The sequence below is a fragment of the Corythoichthys intestinalis genome, chromosome 6, assembly GCF_030265065.1.
Source record: "Corythoichthys intestinalis isolate RoL2023-P3 chromosome 6, ASM3026506v1, whole genome shotgun sequence".
NCBI classification, from domain to species: Eukaryota; Metazoa; Chordata; class Actinopteri; order Syngnathiformes; family Syngnathidae; genus Corythoichthys; species Corythoichthys intestinalis.
In genome coordinates this window covers 51,854,361-51,880,211 of record NC_080400.1, presented here as the reverse complement: position 1 = coordinate 51,880,211, position 25,851 = coordinate 51,854,361, and the positions used below count along the sequence as shown (strand labels likewise).

The 25,851-nt window shown below is 40.8% G+C and overlaps 3 protein-coding genes across 3 annotated transcripts; all 3 read left to right on the top strand.

Annotated features, from left to right (window-relative positions):
* Positions 1–1,934: 1,934 nt before the first annotated feature.
* On the top strand, positions 1,935–3,336 carry LOC130917105 (coxsackievirus and adenovirus receptor homolog). The gene is made up of 3 exons (XM_057838193.1): positions 1,935–1,964; positions 2,099–2,170; positions 2,656–3,336. The coding sequence occupies exons 1-3, from the start codon at positions 1,935–1,937 to the stop codon at positions 3,334–3,336; spliced, it is 783 nt and encodes a 260-aa protein (XP_057694176.1).
* Positions 3,337–6,368: 3,032 nt separating this feature from the next.
* On the top strand, positions 6,369–7,696 carry LOC130917594 (uncharacterized). The gene has a single exon (XM_057839172.1). It carries the CDS (start codon positions 6,797–6,799, stop codon positions 7,682–7,684), a length of 888 nt encoding a protein of 295 aa, XP_057695155.1. The 5' UTR covers positions 6,369–6,796; the 3' UTR covers positions 7,685–7,696.
* Positions 7,697–21,593: 13,897 nt separating this feature from the next.
* Positions 21,594–22,445, top strand: LOC130917104 (coxsackievirus and adenovirus receptor homolog). Its single transcript, XM_057838192.1, has one exon. It carries the CDS (start codon positions 21,594–21,596, stop codon positions 22,443–22,445), a length of 852 nt encoding a protein of 283 aa, XP_057694175.1.
* Positions 22,446–25,851: the final 3,406 nt, after the last annotated feature.

Genomic DNA, 25,851 nt, shown 5'->3' with positions numbered 1-25,851 from the left:
TTTTTATACCTGTCCACACTTCAAGTTTAAGGTGCAATTAATTACACGTTTATGGCCATTATCCGTCCTAGTGTCGACGTTTAGAGCACGTGTAAACTGGAAAACGCGAACACAAGTGCGGAAATAAAGCGGAAGTCCATCCATCCATCCATCCATCCATTATCTTCCGCTTAGTCCGGGGTCAGGTCGCGGGGGCAGCAGCTTTAGCAGGGAAGCCCAGACTTCCCTCTCCCCAGCCACTTCAGCCAGCTCCTCCGGCGGGATTCCAAGGCGTTCCCAGGCCAGCCGAGCGACATAGTCTCTCCAGCGTGTCCTGGGTCGACCCCGGAGCCTCCTGCCGGTGGGACATGCCCGGAACACCTCTCCAGGGAGGCGTCCAGGAGGCATCCGAACCAAATGCCCGAGCCACCTCAACTGGCTCCTCTCAACGCGGAAGAGTAGCGGCTCGACACCAAGCCCCTCCCGGATGACCGAGCTTCTCACCCTATCTCTAAGGGAGAGCCCGGACACCCTGCGGAGGAAACTCATTTCGGCCGCTTGTATCCGGGATCTTGTTCTTTCGATCACGACCCACAGCTCGTGACCATAGGTTAGGGTAGGAACGTAGATCGACCGGTAAATCGAGAGCTTCGCCTTTTGGCTCAGCTCCTTCACCACAACGGACCGGTGCAGAGTCCGCATCACTGCAGACGCTGCACCGATCCGCCTGTCAATCTCCCGCTCCCTCCTACCCTCACTCGTGAACAAAACCCCAAGATACTTGAACTCCTCCACTTGGGGCAGGATCTCGTCCCCGACCCGGAGAGGGCACTCCACCCTTTTCCGGCTAAGGACCATGGTCTCGGATTTGGAGGTGCTGATCTTCATCCCAACCGCTTCACACTCGGCCGCGAACCGCCCCAGTGAGAGTTGGAGGTCACGGCTTGATGAAGCCAACAGCACCACATCATCTGCAAAAAGCAGAGATGCAATGCTGAGGCCACCAAACCGGACACCCTCAACGCTTCGGCTGCGCCTAGAAATTCTGTCCATAAAAATTATGAACAGAATCGGTGACAAAGGGCAGCCTTGGCGGAGTCCAATCCTCACTGGGAACGAATTCGACTTACTGCCGGCAATGCGGACCAGACTCTGACACCCGTCGTACAGGGACCGAACAGCCCTTACCAAGGGGCTCGGTACCCCGTACTCCCGGAGCACCCTCCACAGGACTCCCCTAGGCACACGGTCGAACGCCTTCTCCAAATCCACAAAACACATGTGAACTGGTTGGGCGAACTCCCATGCTCCCTCGAGGACCCTGCCGAGGGTGTAGAGCTGGTCCACTGTTCCACGGCCGGGACGAAAACCACCCTGCTCCTCCTGAATCCGAGATTCGACTTCCCGACGGACCCTCCTCTCCAGCACCCCTGAACAGACTTTACCGGGGAGGCTGAGGAGTGTGATCCCTCTATAATTGGAACACACCCTCCGGTCCCCCTTTTTAAAAAGGGGGACCACCACCCCGGTCTGCCAATCCAGAGGCACTGTCCCCGATGTCCACGCAATGTTGAAGAGGCGTGTCAGCCATGACAGCCCTACAACATCCAGAGCCTTTAGGAACTCCGGGCGGATCTCATCTACCCCTGGGGCCTTGCCACCGAGGAGCTTACCAACCGCCTCAGTGACTTCAACCCCAGAGATCGAAGAGCCCACCTCAGAGTCCCCAGACTCTGCTCCCTCAAAGGAAGGCGTGTCGGTGGAATTGAGGAGGGCTTCGAAGTATTCTCTCCACCTACTCACGACGTACCGAGTCGTGGTCAGCAGTACACCATCTTCACTATACACAGTGTTAATGGTGCACTGCTTTCCTCTCCTCAGACGCCGGATGGTGGACCAGAATTTCCTAGAAGCCGTCCGGAAGTCGTTTTCCATGGCCTCGCCGAACTCCTCCCATGTCCGAGTTTTTGCCAGCGGAAGTCGCGGTACACAAAGCCGTCTGTCATGGCGGCGGAGGCGTGTCAACAAAATGCGTGACATCACGATGACAGGTCCCTTTCAACTCTTTGATGCTTTGATCTTTTCATTCCTATATAAGTTGTTTTTTCGTTATAATTAGTACACCAAATGCCAAAGAAGCAGACAAGTGTTGCTGTCGGTGGTGTGCATCTTCCTTCCTAAAGTTAAACAGGTAAGAAATCCTATTTCCTTTTATTGAGAGACATAAGAATTGTTTCCACATGAGCGAAATAGTGCAGTGTTAACTTTTTTTTCTTTTAATTTCATAGTCTAAGCATAGCTGACTGATAACTTTTACACTTGTAATAATGCAATAAACATGTTATTGATGGAAGTGTTGATGTGTTTTTCATTATTATCTTTTTTTTTTTTTAACACTTGTAATGGGAAAAAAAAGATGTCCTCCTGCTTTATAGTGATAGGAAAAAAAACATGAAATACATTTGATTAATTCCAGTATGATTTTGTCTTTTACTTGCAGGTGTATACATGGCGATGATGTGGCACTTCCTTTGGCCTTCTGTCCTCCTGGGAGTGTTTTTCAACATTTGTCCAGCATGCCCTCTGGAAATCCAGAAGGAAATGAACCACTACTACGTCGCCAGGGGGTCAAGTGTCCAGCTACCCTGAGCGTACACTCACACCGTGGACTCTCAGCGGTACACGGAGGTCTCGTGGAGTATCGAGTCTGCAGACCAAGAGGAGCAACCCATCATTTGGTTTACTGGCGGCCGCTTGTATACCGATTTGTACAAACCAATGGAGGGGAGGGTCCACTTCACATCAGCCGATCCCCAAAATGGAGACGCGTCTATCATCATCAAAGATGTACGTCCGTCTGACACGGCGATGTACCGCTGTCTGGTGAAGAAGTTACCAGAACTGGACCAGAAGATCTTAGACCTGACAGTCATTGAGGCACCCAGTCAGGCTCTGTGCAGTGTGGACGAAGAAGACAACAGTATGACGCTGAAATGCAGCTCTCTGCAAGGCACCCCACCTTTGCATTACATCTGGTCCAAGACCAGCGGAAATAAGGTCTTGCCTACACAGGCCATTGTCGACCCCACAGGAGCCACCTTGCATTTCAACAGGCGGGAGTGTGGAAGCTATCGCTGCACGGTGGAAAGTATGGTGGGCACCAAACACTGTGACCTTCACCTAGACTGTTCGCTGCCCCTGGCCAACAATGTGAGCAGTCCACGATTGCTGACAACCACGGCAGTCGCTGCAATCGTTGTCACTATCACCACACTCTTCATTGTCACAGTTGTCCTTGCCGTATTCCTCTACCGCAAACGAAAAGAGCAACACCAGGACGTTGAAATGGAAAAATAATTTGATGTTGTTCATTTGTTAATGTTTGATAACAAATTGTTGACATTGTTTGTTATGTTAAATCTTTTACCGCAATGGCATTTTGATTTTTATCTCACTTTTGAATCTATTAAACAAGTTCTATGTTATTTCTAGTATGTCGGTTGTGTTTTTATATATATATATATATATATGTATATATATATGTGTATATATATATATATATATATATATATATATATATATATATATATACATATATATATATATATATATATATATATATATAAATGTAGAAATTGACAGAAAACTGTAAGGTTACACTTGGGGGAAAAAAAACACATTTTTTAAAAGTAAAACATCAACTTTATTTTAACACCTAATGGGAAACTGAACTGGACTGATCATGAGTTAATGTAAAATAAATAAATACGTAAAAAAAAAAAAAAAAAAAAAAAACTCGGTAGCAGTAGAAATTATGGAGGGGTCCACCTTCAAATAAAGAATATTTACAAACAAACGCTGTAGTAAACTATAAAGACAGGTGATACCACACTACTTCAAGCTTATATTCCTCCTAATATTAGAAAAATTTGTTAAATTAATAAAATTAAATCTTGACTTTAATAATATGTGCGCTACACTGCCCCTAAGAGGCCAGACTCCCACGCAGCAGCAAATCAGTAGTTATTTTTTAAATTGTTTTTTATTGCAATTATTAAACATTAGTTTCATAAGTAATTTATTGAAAACCCGAGGCAACACAAACTCATATGACACTCATGAGCAAAAAAAATTGGGTGGGCTATCTTTGAAAAAACAGCTAGATGTATTTATTATCTATTTTTGAGGGACTTTTTTTTGTTTTTTAAATCTCCAAATTGTTCAGATTTAGTGATTTGAAAGGTTTATGTGTTAAGTGTTGGATTATACATAAACTGTGTTTTGACCGCACATGAGTTTAAAAAAAAAAAAAAGTTTGGTCTTAGCATTTTATCATTATACCATGGGTATAAAAAGTCGTCGCATTACCGATCAAATGTATTTGTTAATTATAAAGTATAACAAATCATTTAAAAGTTTCTACGTTTAATGTGTCCTATAACCTGCAACCTCAATTAAGACTAAAAAGCATCCTAGACGTACAGACAGACCTGCAGCCATATACCTGTAAGCAGCCTCTAAATACTTCCAAATAAATATCCGTTATTTTAAGAGAATTTTTACTGGAATTTCTTGAGGATTGTGTGCTAATACTGCCATTCAATGTAAACTGTTCATAATTTCCTCCATCTTGTCTTAGGCCAGTGCTTCTCAATTATTTTCTGTTACGCCCTCCCCCCGGAAGACGACAATGTTTCGCGCCCCCCAACTCTCAGCAACAACAAATAGTATCATTTTTTGATATTTTTTTTTATTATTATAAGTACACCTCTGCATAATGTTTTGTCCTTTTAATATTAAAGAGAAAAAGCTAATATCGATCAACTTATATAATTGTATCACGAGATAATAACAATATAATTAAAATAAATAAAGTATAACTTTATTAACATTGTTTTGTGTGTAACAGAAAAGGCCTAAAGTGCCTATGACAGAAAAAAAGCATTTTTATATCATATTCCACATGATATTTTATGCCCCTGAATGAAATGGACCATTTGGATGTGTGTGGACGCGATCGATTTATTTATGGCGGAAAACACTCAGGTGACTTGAAGTTCTGCTCTTAGACCTCCATTTTGGCCAAATTTCAAAATTGTCTGATATGCATGTGTAACACAGTAGTTCTCTTTTGGTGCTGCTAAGAATGGAACACCTTATTATAGTTAGGTTCGACTCAAGGAGCAAGAGCAACTAAGAAAAATATACAAAAACAACATTTATTAAACTATTATAGAACAATATATAACAACACCTGAACCATGTAAATCAAAAATATTACTTGGTTGAATAGTCCCTTCACAGCCTATTGCTGCCGTCCTTCAATGTCCGTTCTCCTATTCAGCGTATGTGTGTACTACCCAGGTAGTGTGACTGTATAATGTATGAAAGATTTTGTAGTGAAGGTGAGCTTATCTGCTCCCAGGGTGATGCTCCAAAAGTTCGTTGAAGTTGAAGAAAAATGGTCGTCTTCAATCCTGCCTTGAATCAGGCCGAATCCTCCTTGACATCAGCGCTGTCACTCCGATGTAGATCCAGCAATAAAAAAAAAACAATCTGCATATTAAGGACTTAAATTAATTTTCAACCAACCATTTAATGTATAGCATGTCATCTCCCTTTTATATCCATCACATATAACTTCTAATACTGGTCAAAATACGTCGTTTCTGAAATCAAACAGTTTGTTCATAAAGTATACAGTGACAGATACTAGCTCACATGTAGCAATTTCTTTCCAGATTGGATCTACATACAACATTAACATATTTGTATATGAAAAAATAACATTCATTCATTTTCCATGCCGCTTATTCCTCACGAGGGTCGCGAGGTGCTGGAGCCTATCCCAGCTAACTTCGGGCAGTAGGCAGGGTACACCCTGACACCTTACTATATTTCCAATTTCCTCCGATTGGTTTTTTTTAGACAAAGAAAAGACACAGTATTTTGTAACTCAACTCTACAGGAAAACGTGTCTATCACATAGCTGTTAGCATAGTAGCATACAGCATAGCAACTCACTGGAGTCTTGTATCACACAGAATAACTCAAAGTAATTCGCCCATTAGTGCAGTCTGGAACTCGTCTGCAACAAAATCAACCTTTTATGGTTTCACGTACATAAAATTGAACAAATTATTTATTTATTTACTAAACTATTACCAGTTTCTCTTTTGTCTGAGTCTTGCTCGCGCTAGCATTAGCAGTTTCTCCATTAGCATTCATAGCATCTCCATTTCCCAAAATGCAATGCTCATACCCCCACTTTTAGTGTAATGCCTAATCATGTAGTGCCATCTAGTGGATATTTCAGTTCACAACAGTCATCTAAAATACAGTTCTTAATAAAAAACCATGAGCTGTACTTTTATCAGTGTTATATCTGTGTGATACATCATTGGAATGCTTAAAATCTTAATTTTCTGGGGGAAGAAAATTTTTAACAGCAGGGCATTTAAAAAAAAAAAAAAAAAAAAAAATTTAAACAGCAAAACCCGAACTGGAGGTGAGAGCATGCGAGAGCAGAATTACAGACGCCATGACTTTAACGAGATATTATCACGTACTTACCTTGTTTCGAATACACACATCCGGTGAGTGTATCGTTTGTTTGTTAGCGCTGCTACTAGTCGCTAATCTCCTAGTGCTCCTCAATTTGTTTTATCCCACGGACACATCGGAGAATCGATCCTAGGCTGGTTCGGCTCTCCTAGTGCTCCTTAATTTGTTTTATCCCACGATTTAACAGGTCGTGGATTAAAACTACTCTACTCTCCTCTTTAGCTCTATCTTGCTAGCCTAGCTTATCCGAGCTATGGCTAGCCCTCTGCCTTCTTCCTCCCGTCTTTTCTGCTCAGTGTGCTGTATGTATAGCGAGCACCCTGGCTCCTTCGTCGAGGGCAGTAGTAGCTGTAGGAAGTGTAGCTTGGTCTCAGGGTTGGAGACCAGGGTTTCTGAGCTAGAAGCACGGCTCTGCACTCTAGAGACGAAAGCTAGTCCTAGCTATAGCCAGGTAGTGGCAGGGCCCGCAGGTCGTGCTTGCAGTAGTAGGATTGCTAGCGCAGTTAGCCCCCCAGCGAGCCCCGTGCAGCCGGGGGAAATTAAGGACGGATTTGTGACTGTACGGGGGAAGCGCAGTGGTAAACGCACAACCTTAGTGCACCAGCAGCTTCACGTCAGCAATAGGTTTGCCCCCCTCAGCGACACACCGGCTGAACCAGACACTCTCGTAATTGGAAGCTCCATAGTTAGAGACGTGAAGCACCCGGCGGTGTCTGTCAGGTGTTACCCAGGGGCCAGAGTCGGTGACATCGAAGGAAACCTCAGGCTCTTAAAGCAGAGTAGGAAGAGGTTCCGCCGTATCGTGATTCACGCAGGCGGTAACGACGCCCGGCGGAGACAGTCTGAGGTGCTTAAATTAAACGTAGCCTCGGTGTGTGAACTTGCTAAGTCGATGGCGGACACTGTAGTTTTCTCTGGTCCTCTGCCTAATTTGGTCAATGATGAGATGTACTCTAGATTCTCATCATTTAACCGCTGGTTGTCTAGATGGTGCCCAGAAAACGATATAGTCTTTGTTGATAACTGGCACGCGTTTTGGGGCAAGCCCGGGCTCATGCGCCGAGACGGCATTCATCCGACTTGGGACGGTACTGCTCTCTTAACTCGAAATTTGGCCGCCAAACTAAGTCTCCCAAAGTGACACTTCAGAGTGGGGGCCCGGGCGCAGTGTTGTAGTGTAAAACACAACTCTGTTAGTAGTGACCACTCGCCTCTTTCCGAGCTGTCACAAATCCAAAATTCAGGACAGAAGATAGAGACTGTGTCCGTGCCTCGTATAGTGAACAGGGGAAAACAGAGTACTATAGGAACGAGACCAAAGAATTTAATACATATAGTCCCTGATAGCAGTGAAAATAAAATAGCTCGTAATAAATATATAAGATGCGGATTATTAAACATCAGGTCAATCTCGCCCAAATCTCTGTTAGTTAATGACTTAATTGGGGATTATAATATTCATATTTTGGCCCTGACTGAAACTTGGCTTCAGCAGGATGACTTTGTTAGACGTAATGAATCCACACCCCCAAGTCACGTGAATTTTCACACAGCTAGAAGCACGGGCCGTGGAGGGGGGGTGGCAGTAATATCACACTCTTGTTTAGGTATTAGCCCAAAAAGTAAAGCTAATTACATTTATAACTCCTTTGAAAGTCTAGCACTATCAATTATAGATGCTAACTGGAAGAACCAAAAACCAGTTCTTTTCATAGTGGTTTACCGTCCCCCTGGTCCCTACTCACAGTTTTTGTTAGATTTCTCTGACTTTTTATCTAGTATTTTGCTAAGCTGGGATAGAATTATAATTGTAGGGGATTTTAATATACATGTTGATGATGAAGGTGACTCCCTTGGTAAGGCCTTTAATGACCTACTAGATGGGACTGGCTTCATTCAAAATGTAAATAAACCAACTCATAGTCACAAGCACACCCTGGACTTGATTTTAACCTATGGTACGGAGATTAGTGATCTTAGTGTCCATCCCCACAACCCCGTACTGTCTGATCATTTTCTAATTACCTTTCAGTTTGTGCTTCAAGATAATCCGCCACTAGTGACTAGAAGTCAGATGAAAAGGACATTAGGTGATCGCTCTGTTTCAGAGTATAAACAGATAATTCAGCCTATATTTGCCTCCATGTCATCTAATTATGAAGCAATAATGTCCGGCCTTGCTGTTAATGACGAGTTTGTTGATCGTGTTATGTTTACGTTTCGTACTACCCTCGATGTCGTCGCCCCCTCCAAATTAAAGTTTGTCAAGCCGAGACGAGCCTCTCCCTGGTATAATGCTGAAACACGCTCTCTTAAACAATCGACACGTAAATTAGAAAGACTTTGGCGCCGTTCCAACACAGAGCACACCCTCTCTGCCTGGAAACACAGCTTAGTGACATATAAGCAGGCCTTGCGTACGGCTAAAACCAGATATTACTCATCCTTAATAGATGAAAACAAAAATAATCCTAGGTTTCTGTTCAGCACTGTAGCAAGGCTGACAAACAGTCACAGCTCAATAGAACCTCATATCCCAACCACCCTTAGCTGTGATGACTTCCTAAAATTTTTTAACAATAAAATCGCAACTATTAGAAATAAAATAAATGAATCACTTCCAGTTATTAGGTCTGATAAAGTGCAGACAAAGAATTCGGAATCTCCTATAAACCCCTCTAAAATATTAAATAACTTTACCACTGTAGACCAAATCGATGTAATTTCAATTATAATGTCCTCCAAACCATCAACGTGCCTCCTCGACCCAATCCCAACCAAACTTTTTAAAGAGACCCTGCCTCTAACTATTGACACTATCTTAAATATAATAAATACCTCATTAGTTACTGGCTACGTGCCACAGTCCTTTAAATATGCAGTTATTAAACCGCTCTTGAAAAAACCTACTCTTGATCCTGATATTTTGGCCAATTATAAACCTATTTCTAACTTACCATTTCTCTCCAAAGTCCTTGAAAGAGTGGTAATTAAACAGCTCTGTCAGCACTTACAGGACAATAGTTTATTTGAACATTTCCAGTCTGGCTTTCGAGCTCATCATAGCACTGAAACCGCATTAGTTAAAGTAACTAATGACTTGCTACTTGCCGCTGACGTTGGATTAGTCTTGATCCTGGTTCTGTTGGACCTGAGTGCAGCCTTTGACACAATCGACCATAATATCTTATTGCAGAGATTAGAATGTGACATAGGCATTAGAGGAGCAGCCCTCTGCTGGTTTAAATCATATTTATCTAATAGGTACCAGTTTGTCAATGTAAATCAGCAATCATCATCGTACTCTAGAGTTAGTTATGGTGTGCCGCAAGGATCGGTCCTCGGGCCCATCTTGTTTACGCTGTATATGCTTCCTCTAGGTAATATCATCAGAAAACATAGCATTAACTTTCATTGTTACGCTGACGACACACAACTGTATTTATCAATTAAACCTGAGCACGTCAGGCAAGTAGAAAAACTAAGCGCCTGCGTCCGAGATATAAATACCTGGATGAGCACTATCTTCTACTTAACCCTGAAAAGACAGAAGTCCTTATAATAGGCCCGAAAAGTGTGAGAGACTCTTTAGCTGCCCAGATAGTCACTCTGGACAATGTAAGTGTAGCCTCCAGCGCCACAGTTAAAAACCTAGGAGTTTTATTTGACCCTGACTTATCGTTTAAAGCACACATTAAACAAACCTGTTGAACGGCTTTCTTTCACCTGCGCAACATCGCCAAAATTAGAAATATTTTATCTAAAAGCGATGCAGAAAAATTAATTCACGCGTTCGTTACATCGAGATTGGATTACTGTAACTCCCTACTTGCAGCTTGTCCTAAAACCTCTCTAAAAGGTCTTCAGCTAGTCCAAAACGCAGCAGCAAGACTTTTAACAGGAACCAATACAAGAGAGCACATCACCCCTGTGCTCCAGGCACTTCACTGGCTTCCAGTCGAGTTTAGAATTAAATTTAAAATACTCCTTCTTACATTTAAGACCATTAATGGGTTGGGGCCATCTTATCTCACCGATGCTCTGGTTCCATTCCGCCCCAACAGAACACTCCGATCTCAGAATGCAGGTCTACTGGTAGTTCCCAGGGTTTATAAAAGTACTGTCGGAGCTAGAGCCTTTAGCCACCAAGCCCCTGTTTTATGGAATCAGCTTCCAGCTAGTATTAAAGAAGCCGAGACAGTCTGCACATTTAAGATTAGATTAAAAACGTTCCTTTTCGACAAAGCTTATGGTTAGGCTAGTTGAAGTCGGAGTAGACTCACAGTTTAGTCTAAGCTGCACTAGAAGCTATAATGCTGGGGGCAGTACAGCCACTGAGTTCTATCTCCTTTTCTTACTCTACCTACCACTTGTCTTACTTTATTTCTATTTTCCAACGTTAATATCTAGTTGTCTAGTCTCTTCATCACTAGTCACCTGGTGTCCCCTTTCCCCCCTCCCCTCTGGGGAGGGGCTATTTTTCAGCTACAGCCTCCTGACTGTCCGGACCCCTGGCTGGATAGACGTCCTCGCTGCTACCCCCGTCTCATCTGACTAGAGGGACCTCTTCTTGCTCCTTTACTCCACTGTATTTTTACGGACTATAACTTCGCTTGCTAATTCCCATTAGCAGTTCTGGGGTTCCTGTCTATCCGTCCTGGGAGTGGATCTCTCCTGACTGTGGTACTCCCCAAGGTTTCTCATTTTTCTCCCAATCGACTCTGGAGTTTTTGGAGTTTTTCCTTGCCGGCATGAAGGGTCTTAAGGATAGGGGATACCCAGGACTTGAACTGTATCTAGCAACAAAGATGAATATCTTTGTTGCTTCATTTCTAACTGTGTATCATATTGCCTCTGTAAAGCCCTTTGAGACTTCTGTTGTGATTGAGGGCTATACAAATAAAATTGAATTGAATTGAATTGAATTCAATAACTCCATGTAGCATGTATCAACGAGTGTCAAGACACAGCTGTGAATGGCCACAGCTGGATTTTGGGGGGATTTTATGGGTGAAACATGATAATATAACAAGGGTCGCGATGCAGAAATCGCAAACATCAAAGAGTGGTCGAAATGTTCTTTTTCATATATTTACCCTTTTAAACGTTTTTTTTTTTTGTTTGTTTGTTTGGATCGATTATCATCTAACATATCAGAGAAAATGTGACAGTAACAAAAAAATACAATTAAGCGACAGTTATGAGGTAGATATCTGTGATTTTTTTTACAGACACCATTTTTTTCATTGTGACGTAATTTGTTTAAAAGTTTGAAATATGCAAGTGAATAATTTTTAAAGTCGTTTAAAAAAAAAAAAAAAAAAAAATTAGACACCAATTAATGTTTCTAAGCTAAAAATGATAGACATTTTGAATAAAAATATAATTAATTACCTTCGTTTTATTGCTGGGTGGAAACAAAAGCAATTGGGCGACGTCTGTAAACGGGGGCTTCTGGGGTAAAACGGACAAATTAAAAATGGTTCCGGGGCTTAATGTGCCATGAATCTGCTATGGCAGCATATAGACATATAGTTCTATCAAACACAACACTTGTTTTGGCTTAAAATACAGCAGTTTCTTTTAAAGAGGTGTGCAAGAGCAGAAACTGCTTTTTCAGTCTTGTCTGTGTTTTCCGCCTTATTCAATTTTTTTAATCCCGCGCCATGGAAATTAGTGACTTCTGTTGGGTCTAAACTTACTTGTATCTAGCAAAATAATAAAGACCTAGAGGAGGGCGGAGAGAGAATCAGACTTGAGACGAAAATAAAGCTTTTAACACTGACGGCCGTCAGGAGAAAGATTGATGCGTGCCGTGGGGGACGCAACAAGCTTATCTAAACCCTCCCCTGAGAAGCGCCAGCCTTTTATTAAGGAGTTGGAGAGCATTCATTGCACATGCGTAAGTTTTGTTTTATCGAGATGGTATCATTTACTGAGAACAGAAACCAGAATGAAACATTATGGTGACATTTACTGAAAACAGAAACTTTACTCCATTGTGTAAACACTAAAAAGCATAAGTGAATAGAGAAAACAATCATAACACCTAGTTTTAAACACACATTATTGCATTTACTATTATTGTGAATATTGTTAATACTGTTATTGTGCAAAAGCATTAAAGCACATCTCACATTTCCCTCCTGTTGTGGGTTTAAAACTTTTCAGCTTTCATCAGAGTTAAACATTCCTGAGAGCGGGGTTGGTGTCAGACCCGTCAATTATCCATTAGCAGGAGTTATGAAAATGCCACGATAGGGGCGAAAAACCTAAGCACGTAGGAAAAAATTCCCCTATTCCCTCCCCATTAGCACTAGGGACGAGAGCAGCTTCATTGCCATGGCTTCATGGAACACAAAACATTGAAATAATATGGTGAGCAAGTGTATATACAGGCTGGAATACTTTTGAACGCCATATTTCAGCGATTTATGATCGCCGCGTCAGTGTTATTTATCAAGAGTCCATAGGGTTGCAGAGTCGGGATGGCCAAAATGGGGAAACTGCTTTAGACGACATTGTCCGTATCGTCACTGTCCAAATCGTTCTGCTTTAGACGAGAGTGTCCGACTCGTCCCTGTCCATATCGCTCCACTTTAGACGAGAGAGTCCGACTCGTCACTGACCATATCGCTGTCAATATCCTCTGAGTGATCTTGGGCTACGGACTCGTACTGGACGGTGTGGGCGATGAACATGGCGCTAACCTTCTGGTCCATGTTCGAGAGCACGTGGTTGATGATAAACTTGCAGAGGGGCACACAGCAACAGGAGAGAACGAGAACAACGGCCAGGATGGAGGCCATTGCAGTGATGGCGGAGATGACGACGTTCCTCCAGCTGCCAAACTTGTCCAGGAACCACTTGAGGATAGCATTCTCAGGAACTCCTTCGTTATGGTGAAGTTTCTCTTTGAAATCGGTGAACCAGTCCATGAGCTGGGGGATGGAGCCGTTCTTGGCGGTGTGGAGTGGGACCATGGTGCAGCACTCTCCTGTTTGCTTGATGAAGCTGCATAGTCCGCCTTTCTCTGCGAGGAGCATGTCCAGGGCTTCCCTATCCTAGATAGCCGCAAGGGAAACCGCGTGCAGTTGCTCAGAGTACTTAGACTGTACCAAGTTGGTATAGTTGTAGAGAACCTTCGTCGATGAGCTTGGCCTTGTCAGGAATGTTCCTCGGCTGCCGGATGGTCTTGATGACTTTAGGTGAGGTCGGGACGTTAGGAATCAGGGCCTGGTGGACTGGCGTCGCTAGGTCCTTCTGGCAACTGGAAAGACTTTCACTGCAGTCGAGCTGAAGCCCACCATCTCGTAAGGACCGTCCCAGCGTTCACTGTCCCATCTGGCACGCTGCAACACTTTCAGGAAGACCAAGTCTCCGACCCGCACCTTGAGAGTCTGTGGATCGGAACATTCTGGCAGATCATTGTTGTCTCAAACTTGTCTTTGATCAAACTGTTTCCCTATGTGAGCTGGAATGCTGCCAGAACCTTTAACAGGTCCTGGGGTTAAATCTAGCAGTCTAAAAAGTGGCAAAGTCTTTCCTTCTGCATCAGTCTGTTACTAATTTGTCCAATTTGTCTTTTCCAATAGTCTGGCAAACTGGGGTCTGTACATGCAATCACTGTTTTTTCGTCCTCATGTACGCTAGAAAAGATCTTAACTCATCTAGAAAATACATCTATTTTTCCCCAGGCAATATCTTTTCCCCAACACTCTATTTAGTTCAATATAATACATGTGCAATGTATGAAATAGTTCAGTTGGTTCTAGAAACCTCCCTCTTTTTGGTCTCTCTTAACATTGTTTATGCAAAGTAAACACTGAAAAAAATTTTTTTTTTTCCTTTCCAAGTATGAATTGAAAACATTGGGCCACAATTGTCATAGTGTCTATTAACCAATTATTAACCAACTCAGTCCTCCCCCCTGTAGACACTTGACAATCGTGTGGCTCTATTCAGCTGCCCATATGATCAATAATTTTGGTAGAAACCTTTCATCGCCCATTTTTGCTTTCCTGTTGACGATGCTATGTTTTGATAGCCTTTAAATTTCTGCAATTAGTGCCTCAACTGTTTTATCTAGCCCCCCGAGTGGGAGCGTCAAGTGACCAATGGTATCAGACGTCATCATAAGCCTCCACAACGAACTGGGAAGTCTGATCAGTTGCTATTTTGTATCTTCCCAGTAGATTGTGTGGCCAGTTAGGTGCCATGACAACTATACACATTGGGTCTGGATCTTCTTTGGGTTCACTTATCGCATTTAAAGTTGTTTTCCCTTTAGCTGACATGACGCGGATTGTTTTATTAAACGTCTTAAACGTGCAATGTCTTTAACGCACGAATGTTCCGCTCCTGAATCTACAAGAAAAAAGTTGGCGTGTTTCCCATCAATATTGTCATTTCCGGTCTTTGTCTATAGTTTATTTAATCAACTAAGAGGTACAGATCAACCTCCTCCGTGGGAAGGGCCTTCTCCAAAGCCGCACCCTCGGAGGTGCGATCCTCCTCCAGTCACGCCCTGCGTCTCGAATTTACTTTGTCTTCGACCCGGAACATTCACCACCTCCCCTTCGCTTATGTCTTCTATCTCACATTCCTTTGCCAAATGTCCCCTTTGATGGCACAAAAAAACCCTTCTTTCTGACATATATACTGTAAGTCTGTTTACTTAGTTAGCTTCTATAGACTCCACGTTAAACAAATTCCACAAAATCAACCAAAGGCTAGGTTAATAAATCAAGCTTATCTTGGGAGAATTGTAATCATATATCGCAAATTTGAAAACAATGCACAATCTCTTAAACCCCATACTATTACGGTTACCGTTACTATTACCCTATCAAAAACAGTTTACGTTCCGCAATCAACCCAAAGTTACAGAGTTACAATTCTCCCAGTATAATAATTTCCACTTGGCAAATGCCAATATTTGCTTATGATCAATTTTGTCAGCTCCCATTTTAATCAGTAAATTGAATTTTGCAGCGGCACTAATATATCGCGCAATGTTCCACTCAAACTTACAAAATTGGAATTTTTCTTTGTTTTGGAATTTCTTTAGAGCTGACAAAATGTCTTTTCACCTTCTTTGGGTCACTGTTGAAGATTCATCAACATGTAATCCAAAAATTACGATTCCACGACGCAATTATAATCTATTCAATTGATTGTTTTTAGTCAAAATCTATAATTCTTTAGGATCAATTTACTTCACAAAATATTTTAACTTTCTCTTTTATTCCACTATGGCTTCTCTGCTATTCTTTAACACTTAAAACAAAACCTCTTATAGCATTCAATTCAATTTTTTAATTCCAATCATTTTCAACTGACATCCATATAATTTATAATGGAGGATAATTCAGCAGTCCAGAGGAGAACAAAGAATGTTTTTTCGTGCACTAAAAAACATCCATTTGTATGTCACTCCAGGTTGGTAGAATTATCTGCTTTCATTCAGAAGAATTTACTTTAACAATATCTATTCTTGAATGAACATTTCTAACAATCTGATTTTCTTTTTATCAAACATACTAGCTCTTTGTTTAAAATAAATCTGTTAAGTTTATTTTCAAACAGCTATTTATCAACAGTTGATCTTTTCCTTTTTCAAAACATTAACTATTTTCTTTCTCTTTTAGCCATTCTCTTATTTTCTTTTAAGAGTGTTCTATAAGTTTCAATTTAGCTCAAGTCTATTTTTTTTTTTTATCTCTAATGAGATTCCATTTCAAAAATCATATCCTAAATAGTACAAGGGAAAGGCTGGACTATTCCCAGCTGCAATTACAACCTTCCCTTATAATTAATTTGGGCAAAAACCCAGCGGATGCCGTCGAGGACCCCATGTTGCAAATAGGGGCCACCGAAGGGCCGCACTCCTCATGTTGAAAAACTCCCAGTTTTTTCCGATTTTGCACAAAAAACGGTCAGTTATTTACAAACAATTCCCTCGCTTATCGACGCTCGTCTCACACGCCCAAAAATTTCCAAGCCCCACTTCCACAGCTCCTCTTTTCCCCAAACTTATGGTTATCTCTGCCCTTCATGCAACTTACTCAAACCTTCAACATCACAATTCACCAATTATCACTATGAACATGAAAAATCATGAAAGAAAGACACAACGGAGCCTCATAATCAGTCACATGACAACAACCATAGTTATCCACAATGACTTATCATACAAGACAGTACTATTTCAAATACAAATCAACTAATGGTTCACACCAGACCAAAAATAAAAGCATACAAACAATTTGAGCTCAATGACAAACTGTCAACACAGATACACAGAAATTCCTATTCACAACCGAATTCACCTTTCGTTTTTCCCGTTTCATCATTTTCCAGTCTATCTTCTATTGTTTTAGCGACCTTTTGACCCATTTTCGCAAGTTTCGTTGTTTCAATGACCTCTATTTCACGTAATTTCGATTTTATTTGCCGTGCACGGTCTTTTCACGTTTGCTTTTTATTACGCTATTATGTTTGCTTTATCTCGTCTCTGACTCCGGGTTTGGACGTTTTTATAACTTTTTATGGCTCGGTACTTCGGCCCGCTTTCCGCAATATTTTGTCTTTACTTCGCAAAATATCGCCTGTGTGTTAGTCCTCAGTACTTCGAGGATTACTGTTTAGGTAACGTTTTTAGACCCTTTAAACGCACGTAATTCGTCACACAATAGTTCAGTACTTCGAACTAGGATGGTTTAAATTTCAACGGTTTACTTAACGGATGTTCAGTACTTCGAACAATTATGAGTCAGTACTTCGACTTCATAATTCAATCCGCCCCGTATTTAAACCCGAAAGCGTCAACAACTTAATTAAACTTTATCCTACCTCACTCCGTCCTGCCCTGGTTCGTCTGGGACCTGTCACCGGCCATCCGGGTCGTCGCAGGAACAAAAGCGCAGCCGCCCGGTCACGAGAAGAAGGTCGTAAATATCCCGGCGGCGTCCACTGGCCCCGCGGCGGCCCGGAAGGACGCGGATTTTTAGGCCCCGGCTTTCGGCACCAAGAATTGTTGGGTCTAAACTTACTTGTATCTAGCAAAATAATAAAGACCTAGAGGAGGGCGGAGAGAGAATCAGACTTGAGACGAAAATAAAGCTTTTAACACTGACGGCCGTCAGGAGAAAGATTGATGCGTACCGTGGGGGACGCAACAAGCTTATCTAAACCCTCCCCTGAGAAGCGCCAGCCTTTTATTAAGGAGTTGGAGAGCATTCATTGCACATGCGTAAGTTTTGTTTTATCGAGATTGTATCATTTACTGAGAACAGAAACCAGAATGAAACATTATGGTGACATTTACTGAAAACAGAAACTTTACTCCATTGTGTAAACACTAAAAAGCATAAGTGAATAGAGAAAACAATCATAACACCTAGTTTTAAACACACATTATTGCATTTACTATTATTGTGAATATTGTTAATACTGTTATTGTGCAAAAGCATTAAAGCACATCTCACACTTCCTGGATTGAGGAAGAATGCGAATGTGACATCAGCCGGGTCACCATCTCACAATACAGCCATTGCTATATACAGTGCTGGCCAAAAGTATTGACACCCCTGCAATTATGTCAGATAATGCTCAATTTCTCCCAGAAAATGATTGCATTTACAAATGCTTTGATAGTAATATCTTCATTTATTTTGCTTGCAATTAAAAAACACAAATAAGACTGAAATTTTTTTTAATCAATATCATTTTATACAAAACTCCAAAAATGGGCCTGACAAAAGTATTGGCACCCTCAGCTTAATACTTGGTAGCACAAACTTTAGACAAAATAACTGCGAACAACCCCTTACGGTATCCATCAATGAGATTCTTGCATTGTTCTGCTGAAATTTTAGACCATTCTTCTTTGGCCAACTGCTCCAGGTCTCTCAGATTTGAAGGGTGCCTTCTCCAAACTGCCATTTTCAGATATCTCCACATGTGTTCTATGGGATTCAGGTCAGGACTCATTGCTGTCCACTTTAGAAGTCTCCAGTGCTTTCTCTCAAACCATGTTCTAGTGCTTTTTGAAGTGTGTTTTGGGTCCTTGTCCTGCTGCCGGAACACCCATGACCTCTGAGGGAGACCCAGCTTTCTCACACTGGGCCCTATATTATGCTGCAAAATGTGTTGGCTGTCTTCAGACTTCATAATGCCAACACACAGTCAAGCAGTCCAGTGCCAGAGGCAGCCAAGCAACCCCAAAACATCAGGGAACCTCCGCCATGTTTGACTTTGGGGACCGTGTTCTTTACTTTGAAGGCCTCATCCCCCCCGTAAACTCTATGTTGATGCCTTTTCCCAATAAGCTCTACTTTTGTCTCATCTGACCAGAGAACATTCTTCCTAAATGTTTTTGGCTTTCTCAGGTATGTTTAGGCAAACTCCAGCCTGGCTTTTTTTTTTGGTCTCTGGGTCAGAAGTGGGGTCTTCCTGGGTATCCTACTATAGAGTCCCTTTTCATTCAGACGCCAACGGATAGTACAGGTTGACACTTTTGTACCCTCAGACTGCAGGACAGTTTGAACTTGTTTGGATGTTAGTCGAGGTTCTTTATCCACCATCCGCACACTCTTTGGTTGAAATCTCTCATCAATTTTTCTTTTCCGTCCACATCTAGGGAGGTTAGTAAAAATGGGCTTTACACTTATTGATGACACTGCACACGGTAGACACAGGAACATTCAGGTCTTTGGAGATTGACTTGTAACCTTGAGATTGCCCATGCTTCCTCACAATTTTGCTTCTCAAGTTCTCAGACAGTTCTTTGGTCTTCTTTCTTCTCTGCATGCTCAATGTGGTACACACAAGGACACAGGACAGAGGTTGAGTCAACTTGAATCCATTTAACTGGCTGCAAGTGTGATTTAGCTATTACCACCACCTGTTCTGTCCATTTTAACTTGCTGCAAGTGTGATTTAGCTATTGCCACCACCTGTTATGTGCCAAAGGTAAGTAAGTTCATCCCGTGCCCCAACGAAGACACTGTTGTGATTGAGGGCCATGAACATAAATAATACTTGACTTGCAGTGTTTGTAAGGAATTCAGCATCCACTACTGAAAGTGCTATTATTGTCTATTCATGGGTGCTCTCTATGGGCTGATAGGCTATTAGTGCCATCAGAAGTGAATTTAAAATGCTTAACTTTAGAAAACGTATTTTCTGATTTAACAAATATCAGCCTATATGTGTGCAACAAACAGGTCATAGACTCCCGGCAACTTAAATCTTTAATTTTGTGCACAATTGTTTTGTGTTTTTTGAAAATGACATTGATAATCTTGAACATTTGTTTTTTCAGTGTGATATAGTGCAATTGTTCTGGAGGAATACGCGGAGCTGGTTTCAGTCCAAACAAATTGATCTTTCAAAGTGGACAGTAGATTCAATTAAGTTTGAAATGTTTGGCACAAATAAATATTTGTTTATGTGATCAATGTGATTTTTTTTCTTCACAAATGCAGATACTTTCAAACTAAATCTTGTTTTGAACATTGGATGAATGAGTTTCTTCTTGGGTATAGGTCTCTGAAGCTGTTTAATAAGAAAAAAAAATCCCTTAATTTGGAGTCAGATTGAGAGATTTGACATTTCTTTGAAAAGCCCCGTGATTGTAAAACAGTGGGTGCGTCGGTGTATGTGTGTGTTGGGGTGGCTGAATGCAAAGATAAAAATATTTCGCGAGTAAAGAAAGTTTTGAGTTCGTTATGTCGCCCTCCTTTGGTTAAATTAGACCATGACCATGCAACTGCTTAAAAAATATACAGACTGATTGTCATACGTATAGAATTAAAAAGTACGACATTGTGAAAAGTAGTGGCTATGATACAAATAACCTTGACTTGAAGTTTTCATGCGATCACTTTGTGCATTGTCATGTTTCTTCTAAGCGTTTTTGTTTGTCTGTTGGAGGTGTATGTGGTGTAAACAGGAAAACCCATGGCCCTGACGTCTATACTAGGACAGATAATTTTCTCCTGGGTATTTTGCGACAAATTTTTGATACAAGGCCATTATTCGTCCTAGTGTCGACGTTTAGAGCACGTGTAAACCGGAAAACGCGAGCGCAAGTACGGAAGTAAAGCGGAAGTCGCGGTACACGAAGCCGTCTGTCATGGCGGCGGAGGCGTGTCAACAAATAGCATGACGTCACGATGAGAGGAGCCCTTTCAACTCTTTGATGCTTTGATCTTCTCTTTCCGATATAAGTTGCTTTTTCGTGATGAATTACTACTCCAAATGCCAAAGAAGCAGACAAGTGTTGCTGTCGTTGGTGTGCATCTTCCTTCCTAAAGATAAGCAAGTAAGAAATCCTATTTACTTGTTTTGAGAGACATTGGAATTGTGGTGTTTTATATTGATCATGTTTCCACATAAGCTGAATAGTGCAGTGTTAACTTTTTTTCTTTTAATTTCATTTGATAGTCTAAGCATTGATGACTGATAACTTTTATACTTGTAATCATGCAAAAAACATGTTATTCTGGCAGTGTTTGTGTTTTCCATTTATTTTAACACTTGGGAAAAAAAATTGCTGTCTTCAATTGTATAGTTTTTATTTAAAGAGTAAACATGACTGATTGAAAACATTTAAACTTGGATCGAGGTAAAATACATTTAACTGATGTCAGTGTTATTCTGTTTTCCATTGTTTTTTACATTTATAATGAAAACATGATTGCTGATGTGAAGTCTATGCTTTATAGCAGGGGTGGGCAATTAATTCCACAAAGGGCCGCAGTGGATGCGGGTTTTTGTTCATACCCATCATGAGGACAGCCTTTCACCAATCTGGTTTCTTACAAGTGCAATCAGTTGATTGCAGTCAGGTGCTCCTTGTTTCCACTGAAACCTCATTGGTTATACTGTGTGTGCTGAATCAGTTGGAACAAAGACCAGGACCCACTGCGGCCCTCGAGGACCGGTTTGCCCACCCCTGCTTTATAGTGATAGGAAAAAAAAAAATCCTAAAATGTGTTTGATTAATTCCAGTATGTTTTTGTCTTTTACTTGCAGGTGTATACATGGCGATGATGTGGCACTTCCTTTGGCCTTCTGTCCTCCTGGGAGTGTTTTTCAACATTTGTCCAGCATGCCCTCTGGAAATCCAGAAGGAAATGAACCACTACTACGTCGCCAGGGGGTCAAGTGTCCAGCTACCCTGTGTGTACACTCACACCGTGGACTCTCAGCAGTACACGGAGGTCTCGTGGAGTATTGAGTCTGCAGACCGAGAGGAGCAACCCATCATTTGGTTTACTGGCGGCCGCTTGTATTCCGATTTGTACAAACCAATGGAGGGGAGGGTCCACTTCACATCAGCCGATCCCCAAAACGGAGACGCGTCTATCATCATCAAAGATGTACGTCCGTCAGACACGGAGATGTACCGCTGTCTGGTGAAGAAGTTACCAGAACTGGACAAGAAGATCTTAGACCTGACAGTCATAGAGGCACCCAGTCAGCCTCTCTGCAGTGTGGACGAAGAAGACAACAGTATGACGCTGAAATGCAGCTCTCTGCAAGGCACCCCACCTTTGCATTACATCTGGTCCAAGACCAGTGGAAATAAGGTCTTGCCTCCTCAGGCCACTGTGGACCCCACAGGAGCCACCTTGCATTTCAACATCACCGAGCGGGAGTGTGGAAGCTATCGCTGCACGGTGGAAAGTATGGTGGGCACCAAACACTGTGACCTTCACCTGGACTGTTCACTGCAGGACAACAGTGTGAGCAGTCCACGATTGCTGACAACCACTGCAGTCGCTGCAATCGTTGTCACTATCACCACACTCTTCATTGTCATAGTTGTCCTTGCCATATTCCTCTACCGCAAACGAAAAGAGCAACCCCAGGACATTGAAATGGAAAAATAATTCAATGTTGTTCATTTGTTAATGTTTGATAAAAAATTGTTGACATTGTTATGTTAAGTCTTTTACCACAACGGCATTTTGATTTTTCAGCATTATCTCACTTTAATCTCACTTTTGAATTTAATAAACAGGTTCTATGTTATTTCTAGTATGTCGGTTGTCTTTTTTTTTTTTAAATACATATCTAAATGTTGAAATTGACAGAAAACTGAAAGGTTACACTTAGGGTAAAAAAAAAAAAAAAAAAAAAAAGCACATTTTGTAAAGTAAAAAAAACATCAACTTTATTTCAACACCTAAAAAAAAGTAAATAAAATAAAACGCTGTAGCAGCAGAAATTATGGTGGTGTTCACCTTCAAATAAAGAATATTTACAAACAAACGCTGTAGTAAAGCATAAAGACAGGTGATACCACACTGCTTCAAACTTATATTCCTCGTAATATTTGAAAAATTAGTTAAATTAACAAAATTAAATCTTGACTTTAATAATATATGCGCCACACTGCCCCAAGGAGGCCAGACTCCCACACAGCAGCAAATCAGTAGTTATTTTTTAAATTGTTTTATATTTCTATTATTAAACATTAGTTTCACAAATAATTTATTAAAAACCTGAGGCTACACTCACTCACTTGACAGTCTTGAGCAAAAAATTGGGTCTACCGCAAAAACAGAAAGAACATACCCATTTTCCTGGTGTATTCATCATCTTTTATTGAGGGACTTTTTTTTTATCTTCAAATTGTTCAAATTTAGCTGATTAAAAGGTGTATCTGTCATTTGTTGGATTATACATGAATTGTTTTTTGACCAAACATGAGTAAAAAAAAGAAAAAAGTTTGCTACTGACATTGTATTTTTAAACTGGATATAAAAAGTCCTCCATGTCTGATCAAATGTATTTGTTAAATAAAAAGTGAAACTAATTATTTAAAAGTGTTCACGATTAATATGTCCTATAACCTGCAAAATCAATTAAGAAAAAAAGAGGGGAAGTTAAAAAAATAATTACAAACAAAAAAGTAGTAATATTGTGGTTTCCCAAGTGTGCACATCCTATAACTGTCCAGTGAATGTGGCCAAAAACCGATGAGATTTTAACTCGTAGAATGGAAAGACAGAACTGCAATCATATAGGCTTCCTCTAAATAATTCCAGATAAAATTCCGTTATCCTCAAAGAATTTTCCACTGGAATTTTTTTTTACCTCCGTAGAAACTTGAAGATTGTGTGCTAGTACTGCCATTCAATGTAAACTCTTCATAATTTCCTCCACATTATCTTAGACAAGTGCTTCTCAATTGTTTACTGTTACGCCCTCCTCCAGGATGACTAAAATGCTTCGCGACCCCCCAACTCTCTGCTACCACTGCAAATAGTATCATTTGTTCATGAAATTATTATTACTTTAAGTGCACCTCTGCATAACGTTGTGTCCTTTTTAATTTTAAAGAGTGAAAGGTAATATCGATCAGCTTAAATAAGCGTATTATTAAATAATAATGTAATTAAAATATATAAATTATAACTTTATTAACATTGTTTTGTTTGTAACAGAAAAGTGCGTTAATTTGCCTGAATTAAAAACAAACAAACATCTGAACTGTAAAAATACACTCAATGTACATTTTTGACCATTTGATACTGAAAAATAAAATGTAATAAAATCAATAAATAAAAATAAATTCAAATTGATTAGCAACATTAACTCATGACGATAATATGCCAAACAATTTGACCGAACAAACAAAAATTAATAGAACAAAAAAGACAATGTCATTGGACAGAGGGACAGTTTTTATTTTTGCTGCAGGCGGTGTAAGCTTCTTTGCTATGCATAACAACAATGTGCGTTAGTTGATGCTGGATTTGAACCCACTTTTAATCAACATTGTTGTGATTGAGGGCGGTGAATATAAATATGACTTGACTGGCAATGTTTGTAATGAATGCAGCATCCTTTAATGAAAGTGCTATTGTTGTCTAGTCATGGGTGCTCTCTATGGGCTATAGACCCTACCCACCGACGTCACAAAACCACGTGCTCGCTGTATGGTTCCGCCCACTTGTCCGTCATTTTGTCTCTGTATTAGCATTGGTTTCAATTGATCGAGGAATTTAAAATGCATTTCATGGAAGACCCGGTGCTTTCTGATGCCGTAAACTCACTGGATGTGTTGCATAAAAGGCGTTATGTGGAAAAGCTTCGTTCTATACAGTCGCCAGATCCATATTTGATGCCCAAATCGATGTTTTTCGACCCACTGTCTTCGTCCTGTCTGCCTGACATCTGCTACGCTGATGTTTACAATTATCTTTTCCACACAAAATCAGCCTATTCTCACGAAAATTTGAAAAACTTCAAGAGCTAGGAGGCTTATAAATACTTCGTTGCTGGTTGGGTGAAACAGGTCCTCGTCCACGAAAATTCGGCAGGAATCTATCTTGTGCTTGGAAAGGTGAGTTACGAAATTTTCAATTCAAAATCTTTTGTTATTGCTAACATCCACTGTCAAGTCTAATGTATTTCATGTCGTTTGTCAATGGAGTTAAGGCTTTTAATGTTTATATGGTTTAGCGATAGCACTCTCACTACATACATACGTGTATGTTGTCGGCGATTAGCCTAGCAATGATCTTAATTGTGGTTATTTGTCAGCCCAAAACCCTCTAAGTATATCTTAAATGCATCTTACCGGATATAAAATGACTACTACATAGTCTGTGGTGATTTTTTGGTGCCCAGTTTTCACGTCGAATTGCAGCCGTCCATTTCGCTCTCCTCTTTGGATCCCTCGGAATACGGTAAAACTTCAAGTCTCTCCTTCCATCTTCTCTGTTAGTGCAACCAACAGCCACACACGCCTTCACAATTTTGATTATTAATGTTAAGGAGCAGAAAAACACGCCGTAAATAGGAGGAATGTACGTAGCCGTAACAGGTTAACACTGTTTTGACGGACAATTGGGCGGTACCATTCAGGAGAGCGGAGTTGTGACGTCACGTGGGTAGGGTCTATAGGCTATTTGTGCCATCAGAAATTGAATATGAAATGCTTAACTTTAGAAAATTTAATTTCTGATGCCACGAATATACTGTAAGCCCATATGCATACCTGTCAACCCGAGGCCGTTGGCAATCTTACAAATAGTGACGTATACCCTTACAAATTGGTGACTAATCTTACAAAGTATTTAAGTATGTTGTATTTAAATAATATGAATTTATTGGTAATATTGTAACATATAACCAATCAAAGAACAATCAATATATTCAGCTACATCATGATTACTAAAATTTAACAGTGACTTTTGTTATCATTGTATGTAGCACTTCTAGTGTATGTATGTGTGTGTATGTACGAATGTAACAATTTTTATCATGTCTTTTGATGGCTGCACT